Here is a 14,435-nt window from a genome sequence, read left to right on the forward strand (position 1 = left end):
GGCAGCCCATTACCGAGTTAACATCAAACAGCGAGTGAAACATTATAAATAAAAAGTGAGGCATCATGGCCTTGGCAGAGAAGCACATCAATGAGTATTCAACCGGGACTTGAACAGAGCATGTTGATTCAGTAACCCAAACACAGTCCTGTCCGCCCCGCAGCTATAAAAACAACCGCAATTCCAAAGACGAACTAGACAAGACTGATTTATGAATACGCTGCCTTTTAACAAATACACCATTTCTTGGATCTATTCCCTCCGACTCATTAGAGTGAGTAAATTAACTGTTTAGTCAAAGCCCATTTCCAGCACTCGATGCCTTGGAGACATTCTTTACGGTGTGGTCTCGAATATAAATCGTGTGCATTTGATGCGGTTGATTGGGTGGCGTGACCCTGGCCGACGGGCGGGAGCGCAGGGCCGCCTCGGTGCTTCGGCGTAATGGTCGGCAGTAAACCAAGCTGCCATTCCTCGCAGGAGAGGAGGCTGCCAGCCAGGGCACATATACATCACCAGTCACTTTTACGTCCACTCCATCCCGGTGTAAATGAAGAGACCTGACAAGTCCCAAATGGAACAGGAGAGACAGAGCCGGAGGCAGAGGAGAATCGAGGAATTCCTAGAAGCCCATCAGTGTGTGTTTCTTAATAGGGCCTATGCTGCAGCCCATGAAATTGGACTGCATGTGACTTCCTTCAAAAAGGTGTTACCCTATGATACTAATTAGGCTCTGTTCCATATGTGCAGCAGGGCCTTTCCAGTGAGCCAACCAGAAGAGAACACAATCTTAATTATCATTGGTGGTGACACCTGTGAAATATTCCTTCGAAAGGTGTTACCATATGATACTAATTAAGGCTATGTTCCATATATACGTGCAGCCTTTCCAGTGAGGACCAATTTCCAGGTCCAATTTCATGCCAATATAGCTGCAGCGCATACGTCCTCTGTGTGTGTGTGTGTGTGTGTGTGTGTGTGTGTGTGTGTGTGTGTGTGTGTGTGTGTGTGTGTGTGTGTGTGTGTGTGTGTTGAGACAATGACTAGAAAGGAAAAGAGAGAAGAGAAACTAGAAATACTGCATCGCGGTTGTATGCCTCCACCAACCCGGTTGCTGTGTCTGTCTAGACTCATACAGTATACTGTGTATGTAGTGAATGGTGATTGTGAAGGAATTCACAATCACCATTCTCATATTTCGTGAGATCACAGTGACCTTCCCATGACCACCTACTTCTAACCAGGTCATCCTTTCAGTCCAAGGGGACGTTTGTGCCAAATGTCGCGGAATTCCCTCAAGGCATTCCTGAGTTCCTTTGTCCACACCGGTGGGACGGACAGACAACCCAAAAATGGCATGGCTGTCCGGCTGCGGAGACATGAAAATGAGAGGATGATAAAGAGAGATAGGGAGGCGAGAGAGAGAGAGAGAGCAGGAGATATAAGCCGGAGGGAGGTCATTTAAATAGCGCTACATCCACCCCGGGCCGCGTACTCTCCCTTTTTAAGCCCAATTAACCAATCTGAGCGCTGCTCAACAGCCCTCCTACAAACTGTCCAGGCCAAAATGCCAAAGCAAGGCTTGTGTTGCTGCTGTAACTGTAAGGTGACTCTCCATCAAACAGACTACTTCAGACTACAACAGACAGGCAGTCTGTTGGTATTTAGTTCAGCACAAACTGTCGGCCGACGTTAATGAGGACTCATTTTTACAGGCAGTGTTGCCATATTCTGTGAGAGAAATAAGCAACCAGGTCTAGGAAAACAAGCCCAAAAGAAGCAACTTAGGCCACATGAGCACTTTAAACCTATATGCATCGGCTATTTGAAAATAACAGATCTACAAGCTCGGCTATTTTCAAAAACACAAATGCACAAAACATTTTCATGAAAATATTTGAGAACCACTGGTTTAAATAATACAAACAGAAAATTGGAAACAATTAAGCCTAACCAATTTGTACAAGCAACTTTACAGAAAAAGAAGCCCAAAGTCGCTTATAGTAAGCCGACATGGCAACACTGATTACAGGGGCTAGGGAAGGGGTAGCCTCGATCTCCAGGCTTTTACTTTTTTGTTTTTCATACTAACTACAGTATGAAGGGCAATCCAGAAACTTCCATAACCTGAACATTTCCAGAACCTGTTAAGTTATGTAATGTTTTTCTGTTTATGTCTCCATTATAACCAGAACCATCCCTGAAGGGGGAGTTACAGTAAAATACATAATTTAAAAAAGCTTGTGGAGCAGCCATTTTTGCCATTTTAGACACATTTTAACACTTGCATGACGGCATTTAGCCGACCTACCACACAAACGGACTTGAGATCAAATTGACAGTTTTTTTCCTGCGATTTCATTGGCCACTGTCTTTCCTCGGGGTCTAACACCTACTCACCCATACAGCTGGATAGCAGCAGGGATACCATTGTCTATTAAATGTCGATTAGCATTGCTTACACAACATGTAATCCACTCACAGCTCACAGGAACGCTTCATTTGGTTAGAGACAGAAAGCATATAAATAATATCTTACCAGACGAGCTGAGCGTCTGTAAAATGATGTCAAAGTGTGGTGTTTATCATGTTGATGTTGTTGATACAATCCTCCTTAAGTCCTTGACAAAATATCCAGGTTTGTTCCACTTTGAATGTAGTCTTCTCCTGGTTTTATAACTAATTACAAAACTGCATGCTATCTTTTACGTTCCGTTTTAAATTAACAGTGCAGCTCTGAGGCAGAATGACCATATATCCATAGGTCATCATATATGTTTGTGACGTCCTCCCGACAAACAGACCGCTAGTAGGCCATACATACGGAAGTGCTTTTGTACACGTCATCGAATTTTCCTTGGATAATTATTTGTTCGACATCCAACGGCAAAATGGTCCATTTGGTTACACACCGAGGTGCCGACAGACAGACAGACAGAGATATGAGGGCTGTCAGTCCATTTCGGTTACAATTTAGCCTACACTGTTCGGAGTTAAACATTTATGAATTAACACTTAGGGTTTTAGTGTGCAGTGTGGCGTGCGCTGAGGTGAGAGAGGCGGACACGCCGGACAGAGATAGCCTATATGTGTGTTATTTTAAACACAGTGCGCAACCAGGACACAAGCATGAGATTTGATTTGGCTGTCATCTGAAGAATTGCACAAAGGGATAAACTGTTCTTTCAGTTGCATTCGAGTTGGCACAAGTGAAACACTACACCACTTTACACACATCCACGCACAATGGATCCAAATGATCGCATTAACAATGACACATCTCCAGGCGGTCTGAGGTGTGAAGACCTGCCCTGCTTGGGGGACAGAGGGTGAGAGCGGTCAATGTAGACGAACATTTTCGTCCGAGATGGTATCAAGGTGCCTAATTTCATATTTAGAAAACGTTTCAGATGGGGGGGGAAAAACTAGATCATTTGGCTATTTAGGAAAAGTCATGGAAGGGGAACCTTCTGAGAGCCTCCTGAGCAAAGATAATTGACTTCAAAATCTCTTAGACACGCATGTGTTAAAAGAATAAGAAGAACAAGAATTCTGGGTTCCCAGAAGTCCCGTTAGAACTACCTCTTGAGCAGGGCCCATATTAGGTTCTGAGAACTTAATGTGAAACAGAGCCACAACGTATGTAAACAAATCCAGAACCCGTGAAATAAGTTATGGCACGGCTCACTTCTTCGTTCTTATAGTCGACAAGAGCTAGAACCAATTGGTGATTGAAGAGCGAGAGAAGATCTTAGATTGAGAACGAGAGAGGTAAGAACAAATAGGATCTACAGAAGACTGAGCCAAGGAAGAGAAGAAAGGACAAGAGACAGAGAAACTGTGAGGGAAACCAGAGACAAAGACCTGTGTCTCCAGTTTCCCAGCTCCCTCCATCCACCTGACTATCAATGAACACAGTTCTGCTGACTGCGTCTGTCCTTCATACAGGCTTAGAGGAAATGGGAGGCTGTCTGGTTTATTCTTAGACATTCTTCCTGTACCAGAGAAGAAAACACGATGTCAGTTGAGACACCGACACTATTCTCTCTGTTCCAGGGAAGAAAAAACAAAAACAAGTGTCAGTTGAGACACTGGCAATACGATCATTCAAACGGCAGATATCTAAATGACACCCTGTCGATACATGACGGTATTGTAGGCATTCTGTTAGCGTTATCTATCCATCTATTCATTGTGCATGGATTGTGTCTCTGTAATGAGAACATTTCGTTCTCTCCCGTTTATAGATTCCTTCCTCGATGGCCTTGATTGGACAAGGGTAAACTTCCTTCCTCAATGGCCTTGATTGGACAAAGGGAAAGGAAACACTGCATAACGTCATGTATTTCTCATTATATCCACTTACACAGCATGAGAATAGAGCAGTGGTTCTCAAACTGTTTCATGACAAGGACCCCCAAATGTATATGCATTTGGCCGCGGACCCCCATCTGAAAAGGTTTTGTTGCTAGGGAGAGCTTGTAGATCTGCTATTTTTGAATAGCTTAAGTATAAATAGGGTTAAAGTGGTAAAACTGATTTTGATGCTAGATAACATTATTTTGCTGGGGACCCCCCTGGTTCCTTGGGACCGCTGGAAGTGGCCAGACCCCACTTTGAGAACCACTGGAATAGAACACTTGATCGAAAAGTGTCAAAAGTCTAGTTTCTTCATACTGAGCTGTACTGTATCCACTCCAAATTAACAGCACAGGAAGTACAGTGTGATGAGTGGTACAGCGCCATGTAATATGGAGGCACTTTGCCTTCTGTGTCAAACAAACTTGTGCTGGATAATGTTTGGGATTAAGATTAAAGGGCTTTTTGTTGGCCACAAAGACTACTGTGATGTTGTCTGGGCTGCCTCCAAACCCACAGTCCTGTGTGTGTGTGTGTGTGTGTGTGTGTGTGTGGGTGTGTGTGTGTGTGTGTGGTTTTTTTCTTTAACATTTTTGCACAACACTGTTGTACGACAAAGTGTAAAATAAGCTTAATTGGTTAATCGGGTCCATACAAAATGTTATATAAAACAACGAACTTTGATCATTCCATTAATCTAAATAGAAATTCATAGAAGAATCGCTGCTAAGGTAATAATGTTGAAGCCCTAGATGAATAAATGGTAAATTTATATAGCGGTTTTATCCAAAGCGCTTTACAAAGATTGTGCATTACATTCACCCATTCACACACCCATTCACACACCGATGGCAGAGGAAACCATACAAGGCACCAACCTGCTGCTAATCGGGAGCAATTAAGGGTTCAGCGTCTTGCTCAAGGACACTTCGACACCAACTCTGGGGGAGCCCCCCACCCCGGGATTGAACTGTGAACCTTGCGTTTCCAGTTCACTCTACCCGGCCACTCTACCCCTGAGCCACTGCCGCCCCTAAATGATGAATAAATGATATGAGGCTTTGGCATTGAGGCTTTGAGAACATGGCGTGCAGTTGAGCCATGGCAGAGCTGCTTGTTTCTGGTAGTTGATGTGAAGAGGAAGACTGTTCACATCAATTATTGACGGCATATAAAATGTGAATGGCTTCATGAAAGGCTGGGAGGGCAGAGGTGTTCAGGGGTGTAGCAGGATGTCTGGCCGCTATTCACACCCAATGTATCATCACCAGGGGTGGACAAGGTACTCAACTATCCTGTACAATCCTGGTCAAATATTACTCATCTGAAAGGGTTAAAGTACTGGAGTACTTGCTTTAAAAAAAATACTCAAGTATTCAAAAGTACAAATTACAAAGTAACGAGGTACATTTTCCCTTCCTAGGAATGCAGTGGAGTGAAAGTGAAATATTTGTCTTTGAAAATAAATTACTTTAAAAAAGGCTTTGCTCAAAAGTGAGGAACAGATACTATTTTGTTTTCACTAAAAAGGAAGGGTAAGTGATATTTTTTGGTTAAAAAAGGTTAAAGCACTATATTCTGCTACAGTATATAGTTCAGTAACAGGAGTCTTCCTGTCTCTCCAGCTCTTTGATAAACAGAAAATACATACATTTTAGGTTAGGTTAGGTGACAACATTTCTGCCCATCAGGAGAGTACCCGTTTATCAGCTTAATTCTTATAGCGTTCCAGTTCCAATTGTGTCTGCTAATTTCTTTGTTTCATCACTTCCAATTTCAATTTTAATCTGTATCCTGTCCGAGTGCTCTATCCTGATTGGATCAAATTGGTACACTGACCTGAAAATGCATTTTCTGTTTAATAAAGAGCTGGAGAGACATGGAGACTCTAGTTACAAACAATCAGAAAATAGAGCTATTTTAACCAAAGAAAATAATCACTTACCATACCTTTAATACAGTACTCAAGTAAATGTACTTAGTTACTGTCCAACACCATTCTATATTCTGTACAATATTGATTATTTCAATGTCACAGATCTGGCAACCCACAACAAAGAAAGAAAAATCATGAATAAATCATGCAATTGGGAATACTTCTCAACTCAGTGCTATTTGATGTTTTCTGGGCAAAAGAAATCCAACGGAATTGTAGGAAAAAAAGGAGATACTACATATGACGCTTTTGCAATGGAGGTTATCGAACCTAGTGCATTTTTGATGTGCCGAAGTGCATTGAAATTTTGGGGCAAGAATTGAAAAATCTAACATGTTCGCTCGCAAGCAGAGCCAATAGTCACAGCAGAGCTGTAGGCGCAAATTTGGAACGACTTCAAAGTCAAAACGCTGTTGGACTCAGGGACATAGAGGACAGTTTCTGTCAGCCTTTGTCCAGCAGTGTCAAGATGTCAAACTGGAGAGAACAGGTTGCTGAGCTGAAAACTGTATATTTGAAAGTGCCTGGGAAACCATGTCATTAGTAGCCATCTAATTAGCTATTAGCTCATCATTTTACAAAACAGCACTTTTTGGGGGAAGATATTTTTTTCATATTGAGCAATGAGCATCAGGTAGTGTAAAATGATCAAATGGAAACGCAGTATTTTAAAATAAAACTCATTATGCAAATTTATTCTCTACATTCCCAGTAATGCTAACCAACTCAGAAGTCTAAAGCCAATTTATGCTCGCAGCGCCAAAAATAGCAGATATACAAGCTGTGTGACGCGTTGTGAACTTGTAGATCTGCCATTTTCGGCGTGCAACACCACAACCAAGTATAAATCAGGCTTGAAGATGAATATGGCGAGATTGGACACGCTTTGTATGCAGGCGTACCTCAACCAGGTATGGAAGTGGATTACAGAGATGTAGAGAGTGGTAAAAACGCAGGCAGTGTCCAGAGTTCCAGACACAGTGCAGACAGTACAGACACGGTGCAGACAGTACAGACACAGTGCAGACAGTACAGACACAGTGCAGACAGTACAGACACAGTGCAGACAGTACAGACACAGTGCAGACACACAGTGCAGGCAGTACAGACACACAGTGCAGACAGTACAGACACAGTGCAGACAGTACAGACACACAGTGCAGACAGTACAGACACAGTGCAGACAGTACAGACACACAGTGCAGACAGTACAGACACGGTGCAGACAGTACACAAACGGTACTGACAGTACACAGACAGGAAAGAGATGAGGTCCTTCTGGTCGTCGTCACAAATGTTCTGGTCTTGCCTGTCTAATTATAAACACTGCCGCTTTTGAGGGGAAACAGATGGACCTTTTCACTCTTTGCACTCTCTGCACACACACACCCGCACCACTATCTATCCCACCCTTTTGTCAGATCTCCCGCTCGCTTTTCCTGTTTTTCTTCACCTTTGTCTCCTTCTGTCTTCCTCCATGCCTGTTGGCTTTTAATCCCCCCCCCCTTCCCCCCCTCTCTCTCTCTCTCTCTCTCTCTTCCCCCCCCCCCTTCTTGCTCTACCTCACCCCACCACCCTCCCCTCTCCGCAGTTGGCCCTGCCCAGGCCAGCCGTCTGTTGAATGGGCATCTGTTCAGTGAGTCAGCCAGCATCTCCTGATGAGAGACTGCACCATAACATTGTCCAAAAAAGCCTCACCGCCGCCCGGTTTCAACGCGGACGACGACACGCGGACGAGGTGGCACGTTGCAAAGGATGAGGTGCTGCACACACCAGGCAAAGAATGGCTACGACGTAAAGTTCTACATAGAGGAATGAACGGCAGTGGGCTCGGTTCATTCAGGATTTTCAGAAGTGGCCGCGGGGCGCAGTGATGTATGCAGGGGTGCAACAGTTAATCTAACTAATCGATTTAATCAATTGCAATACAACAATAATAGATTTTTGACGGAACATTTGAAACATCGCTTTTTGTTCTTAATTGTTCTTAATCGATTATATAAAAATCAAGTAATATACTGTATATTTTTTTATAGATAAAAGATAAAACAAAATCATCCAAAAAACATGCTTCTCCATTATTCGATTAATCTTAAAAGTAATCGATAGAATAATGGCTAAGAACATCATCGATACTTGCATCCCTAGAGGGATGAACTGATGAACGAATGGCTGGATGGATGATACGGGACAGGAAAGGCGGGTCGATAATACTCACGTCACCTGGGGTGACTCCCAGCGCACTCCTGCTTTTCTTCATCCTGACTGATGTTTACTCAGAGGAATCGTCCGCCTCCCCCTTTCGATCTGTTTTTTAACCTCCCTCCGTCCGTCCGTCCGTCCGTCCGTCCGTCCGTCCGTCCGTCAGTCAGTCCACACGCTGCCTCCCGTGTCTCCTCCTGCTCTGGGCAGCTTCAGCGCTACACCTGCACATCGAGAGAGAGGAGTGTGGTGGGCGAGAAGAATCACCAACATCATTCCAAAAGCTGCTCTTTTGGAATACATACTGTACATACAGTGCCTGTAAGACCAATGGCTGTCAAACTTTTTTTTTCACGTCAAGGACCCCCAAGTTTATATGATATGATAAGATTTTCTTTCATAATCTTTCAATCTTGGAAAATAGCCGATCCAAAAGCTCAAAACGCATCGCAAGTCGCAACGCATTTTGAGCTTGTAGATCGGTTATTTTTGAGTTTTTATGCTACAGTATATTAACAGATCGGGGAACCCCTGGAATTCTGTCAAGGATTTGAGAACCACTGTCGTAATATATGATATATTAACAAATGAGTGTTTGTTGTTTATCTACATGCATATCATTATGGCAATATTACCTGATATACTCTCTATTCTGTTCAAGAGTTGGATCAGGTAAAGGCCACATTGCATACCCAACAATAGCCAGATTAAGGTCATGCCGTCCTTTGATCATTAGAACCTTCAACCTGCATTTGATGCCAGGGATATGTAAGCCACACAAACACCTCATCCCGTTTGCTGTTGGTTTGCAGGTTCCCATTGCAATATTCACAGCAATCATGTAATCCAGGTTTGTAGATCTTTGAGTGCATTTAAACACAATAAAGGTGGGTGTAAGCTGGCAGATAGGGGGGGTTGAAGGTACAGTTAACTACAAATGTCTTCTAAATCCCAACAGTATTCTGAAAAACCTGTTTCTTTATCAGTGGTGCTCAAACTTTTTCATGTCAAGGACCCCCAAAATGCTCTTAGCTTGTAGATCTGCTATTTTTGAATAGAGTAAAATAATGTTTTTTTTTTATCAAATAAAAAAATGACACAGATGCGTTCCAGGTCTTAATGGGTTAAATAATGAGGTCACAGTGGGATCTTTATAAGTTACAGGAATTATTATGTCTGTTTAAAGTCGTTATATAATAGCCTCCTGTCCTGTCTGCTACTGTAGGTAGCATCCTCTGGATGCCAGAACAGAACATCACTTACAGAATTACCTCAGCTCTCCCAAAGCATCCAACAGTCAGACACGGTTGGCTGAATCCATCAACCAATCTATACCAATCATGTCACTATTGATTTTTCCATTTATTTTGATTAACAGGCCTCTGTGTGTTGTGGCGATAGGGTTTATACGGTTCAAATGTGGATTTAACCTTCTGGTACTATTTAACCTTCTGGTACTATTTAACCTTCTGTTAAATAGTACCGGTACAGGCTAATGATAGGTTCTTGGTTTACGTATGTATTAGTTATTATTAGATTATTGATTTACTTATGTATTACTTTATTATTAGATTACAATGTTTATGCAGTTGATGTATTATGTGTATTATGATGTATTATCTTGTGTCCTTGCTTATTGTAAGTCGCTCTGGATTAAGAGTGTCTGCTAAATGCCTAAACTGTAAACTGTAAACTGCACTATTGACAAGTGGTTATGAAGAGAATATGAATAGAACTATTCATTTTGTTGAAGCTTACAAGACATCAGCTTCCTGGAGCTCTCAGTAATTGCCAAGTAAAGTGACATGAAAAGCAAGGGGGCAGCGGTAGTGTTATCACACACACAGCATGTCATGGACATCGGCGGTATGATGATCAAACAGGTCCAGCATGTCAAGAAGATCTGAGGTATGATCACACAGCCTGTCATGAAGGTCTGATCTCAGCAGGAAGGCGAAGAGAACTGCTCCATATTATGCACGGTCAGCAGGCATGAGGGTTCGTGCGTTTATCAGAAGTGCATCCGTGCCTCTCTAGACCCCCTGACATGCTTCAAACACCGTTATCTAGGCGAGATTGGCAAGGCATGGCTAAATGTGACCCTAACCAGCAGGAGAGAGATGAGAAGACGATAATGTATGAATGGATGGGTGTTTTTAATGCTCTTGTGTTTGTCAAATATCTGTGGGCCGCACTACAAATGAAAAGGAACCACACTTTTCTCACACAGACCCAGTTTCGCCGCCTTTGAACGAAACACTGGCTTAGAATCTTGATTAAAAAAGAAAAAAAGCCATTGAAAACGTGTTATTGTTAACGTGTTTTTTGTTTTTTTTTAAACACTTTCAACCCTGCATCCCTATTTTGGGCATGTCATTATAGGCCAACACTATCCAATGAAGTATAAAATACTAGCTAATCAATAGCAATATACTGCATTGATTATAATAATCGATATCCTGATACGGTATGCAACTATATGCAACCACCCCTGTGCTCGGGTGGTGCCACCGCGGAGTCTAGGGGTTCATATTCAAGCATTTAGCTTGCTGGGAGTCTATATGAACGCAAGTGTTCGGGGGAAGGGAAGCTGGGCATGGAGGGTGATGTTTGTCACTGCACAATGTGCACATACTCCTGCAGCACCTGTCAGCGGGGAATGTTGAGTGGAAGGAGGCGCGATCTCCAGTGGTAAGCAGCGGGAGGAATTAATTGGCATTATAACTATATAAGGAGAAATAAAATGCTCCACACCGTAGGGCCTTTAATTTCTCCATATTTGACCATAGAGTCGACGGTCAGCCTGCTCTCTCACACACAAACACACACACACACACACACCTGCTGTAGGATCTCCAATACTCCAAGGTCCACCGTCTCCACTGACTCCAAGAGGTTCATTAAAACTCTAACTGAAGTGTTGCTATGGCTTCTGGAGTGTTGTTCTACTCTCTCTGTAGCAAGCATCCAAGGAACTTTCCAGACACTGACATGACATGAAGGGTACACATGATGATGATGATGCACACTGCATCATAATCATTAAGATTAACACCTTGTGGGGAAAAAAAAACGGTTCTCCAGTTTAATGAGGAAAAGACAAGAAGTTTAGGGTTAGCTAGGCTAGCGATTTTATATAATTTATATTATATCAAATCAATTAACCACTTGCTTTGTCGCACAACGATGCCATTGCAAAAATAGCTCACAACAACTTTGTTTTTCTTTTAGGAAACTTATCACCCAAAGTAGGGATCGATTATTATGAATCGATAAAGTATCGATTACGTCTTATAATCGGTAAAATGTATTAGTTCGCCCCTAAAGAAGAGGTTATCATCTTTGGTCTCCTGACTCCAGAGGTTTAGCCACCAACCTAGCCAGCATCGATCCAAGCAGGATTAGCTCACCTGACAACCCAGTGTCCTCAGCGATGCTCGAAGATCATCTTAACTCTCTCTAGAGTACCAGGACGACTAGCTGGCCGTACAACCCAGCTAGGCCTCACAGTGGCTCTTGAGTCCGGTTCTAAACAACCAGCCGATTATCAGTTTAACAATGACCTCTGTCCTCAAATGTACATACCGGTACAGATGCAAAGGATCTTGGTGTCATCTATGATTCTGACCTAAAACTTCTATTGTGGATGGTAATGTAGCTGGTAGCTTCTTCTAGCTTAGAACCATTGCAACCATTGCAATTAATCTTTCCTCTCATCAAAGGATCTGCTGGAGATTGTGTTACGTGACTTCATTTCCTCCTGAATCAATTATTGGAATTCCCTTTAATTGTCTTTCTGGGCTGCAGTTAGCATAAAGGGCTATAGGCTCCTGAGTCCTGACTGCCACCAAGGACATGTAAAGAGGGAAAGGACATTTACGTCACATTTACGTCACATCACCAGCAATTCCAGTTGGCAGATTGGTCACACTGGGATGCAAACTGGAGCCAAATGTTCCATAGAATGCATTGAAGTCAAAGAGAGCCGGGTGGACAAACTTTGTCAAATTGATTCAGTAGAATAAAAGACATAGATATCGCACATCGTCTCCTGCGGTCTTGGTTTTGATGTGCACACTATATAATTTTATTGGGGCGATCTAAAGAGCAGAGAGTATGTTTCTTACTGACTGTGCGGTAAACAAGGGCTGTTCTCGCGAGACCGTCAATCATTGACAGCCTGTCAACCAATTCTCGCGATGACAGACAATATTACAGTCAGAAACTCTGACTGGGCGTAAACCTAAAACATTTTAGACAGGGCGCAGTCTGTGCACATCGAAAAACAAGAGATCAGAAAACAATCTGTGTCTTCTTTTATTTGCCTGAACAGATTATCTGACAATGGTCATTCTAAAATATTGTTTGTTCATGTCTTTGCAGTCGGGCAGACACCTTGTATGCCTATTTCCAACTTTAGGGTGTTTTTTATAAAAAGTAAAGAGTCAAATCAACAGACCGGTTAGTAGAGCAGTCCCTTGTGACGTCGTCAAAGGATATCACACAATGCAAGAGTGTGTAGCAGGATGTTGTTGGTTCCCACACTACCCACAGCCCATCCTCCACCCGCTCATCAGTGGGCTGATTGGTGCCAGTATTAAGGCAGCGCAACAGGCCAGCCTGGTTCAGTGGTCACATGTTTAGTGTGGACACACACACACACACACACACACACACACGCGTCGAGGACGAGCGTGGCGTGGCACCCACAAACGAGCGGAGACAGACAGCTAACTCTGGCAGGAGGTGCGCTGCCTTAATACTGGTACCAATCAGCCCACTGATGAGTGGGAGTGGGAGGATGGGCCGTGGGTAGTGTGGGAACCAACGCCCATCCTGTTACAAGTGCACAAACATCAAAACCCATCACCAATACTGAAAAATGCAGTGCAGGACCATTTCTGGAGGTTGATAAAGATGTTTAACAGCATCAGGCCTCAAGTAACCTGTCCTCCCCAAACACCCGGCGTTTAACCATCACCACTACACGTAATTGGCTCGCTGATGTGGAGTTGGTAAGTGGTAACCACAGTAACAAGGGCACTTTGCCCAGGCTTGTACCGTCAAAGTGCACTGAAACAAGGTGCTGGAGGTCAGGATGAGTTTCAGTGTGAGGGCAGACAATTCCCGCTTAAAAGCATGTGGGGGTGCCCGGTGGCGAGTGGGGGTGCCGATTTAAAATCAGATTCCCATCATGTCTCCCCTTAACCCATTAAGACCTGAGACTGATTCTACAAATGTCTTCTAAATCCTAACAGTTTTCTGAAAAACTTGTCAAGGACCCCCAAAGTTATATGTGTTTGGCCGCGGACCCCCATCTCAAAATATTTTGTTCCAGGAACCCCCAGAAGCAAAGATTGGCGTTAAAAATGTTAGCTTTAAAAAAAAAATATATATATATATATATATATATATATTCCAAGATTTGCACAAATTGTCAAGTTTTTTTAAAAATAGCAGATCTACAAGCTCATTGCCGCGCAATGAGCTTGTATATCTGCTATTTTTGAATAGCCAAAGTATAAAATAATGCTTTTTAGATAGCTCAATCTAAAATGACTGATGCCAGATTTTGGGTCAGATGCCAATCTTGATTAATCAATTAAAAGAAAAAGTAATCGATAGAATAATCAGCGAGAGATTAATCGAGAGTTGCAGCCTTAAATCTAAATAACGCTATGAATAAAACGTGAGGCTGCCTATGGTGCAGAGCAGGATTGTGTGCTCTTAAGGTTAACTTTACTGTCATTCAGAGTACACACAGGATACAGCAGAACTCAATTACGTTACATCCGGCAGTACTAACAGTACTAAACAAACATGAGCGTATTTGCACACACTTTAATAAAATTGTAAAATACAAATTGCACATCACAGCTTAAAAGCAGTCACTAGACCGGCACACTGTGTGTGTGTGTGTGTGTGTGTGTGTGTGTGT

The 14,435-nt window shown here is 42.8% G+C and overlaps 1 protein-coding gene across 1 annotated transcript in view; it reads right to left on the minus strand.

Annotated features, from left to right (window-relative positions):
• The window catches only part of LOC308094013 (3',5'-cyclic-AMP phosphodiesterase 4B-like), a 77,831-nt gene extending 69,231 nt beyond the window's left edge, over positions 1–8,600 (minus strand). Inside the window, exon 1 of the mRNA XM_080440442.1 lies at positions 8,514–8,600. Coding sequence (XP_080296568.1) covers positions 8,514–8,555 — 42 coding nt within the window. The 5' untranslated portion in view covers positions 8,556–8,600. The remainder of the gene's footprint in view (positions 1–8,513) is intronic.
• Between the last annotated feature and the right edge of the window lie 5,835 nt (positions 8,601–14,435).

This window comes from Gymnoscopelus braueri (genome assembly GCF_963280865.1).
Source record: "Gymnoscopelus braueri genome assembly, chromosome: 10".
In the NCBI taxonomy this organism is placed as follows: domain Eukaryota; kingdom Metazoa; phylum Chordata; class Actinopteri; order Myctophiformes; family Myctophidae; genus Gymnoscopelus; species Gymnoscopelus braueri.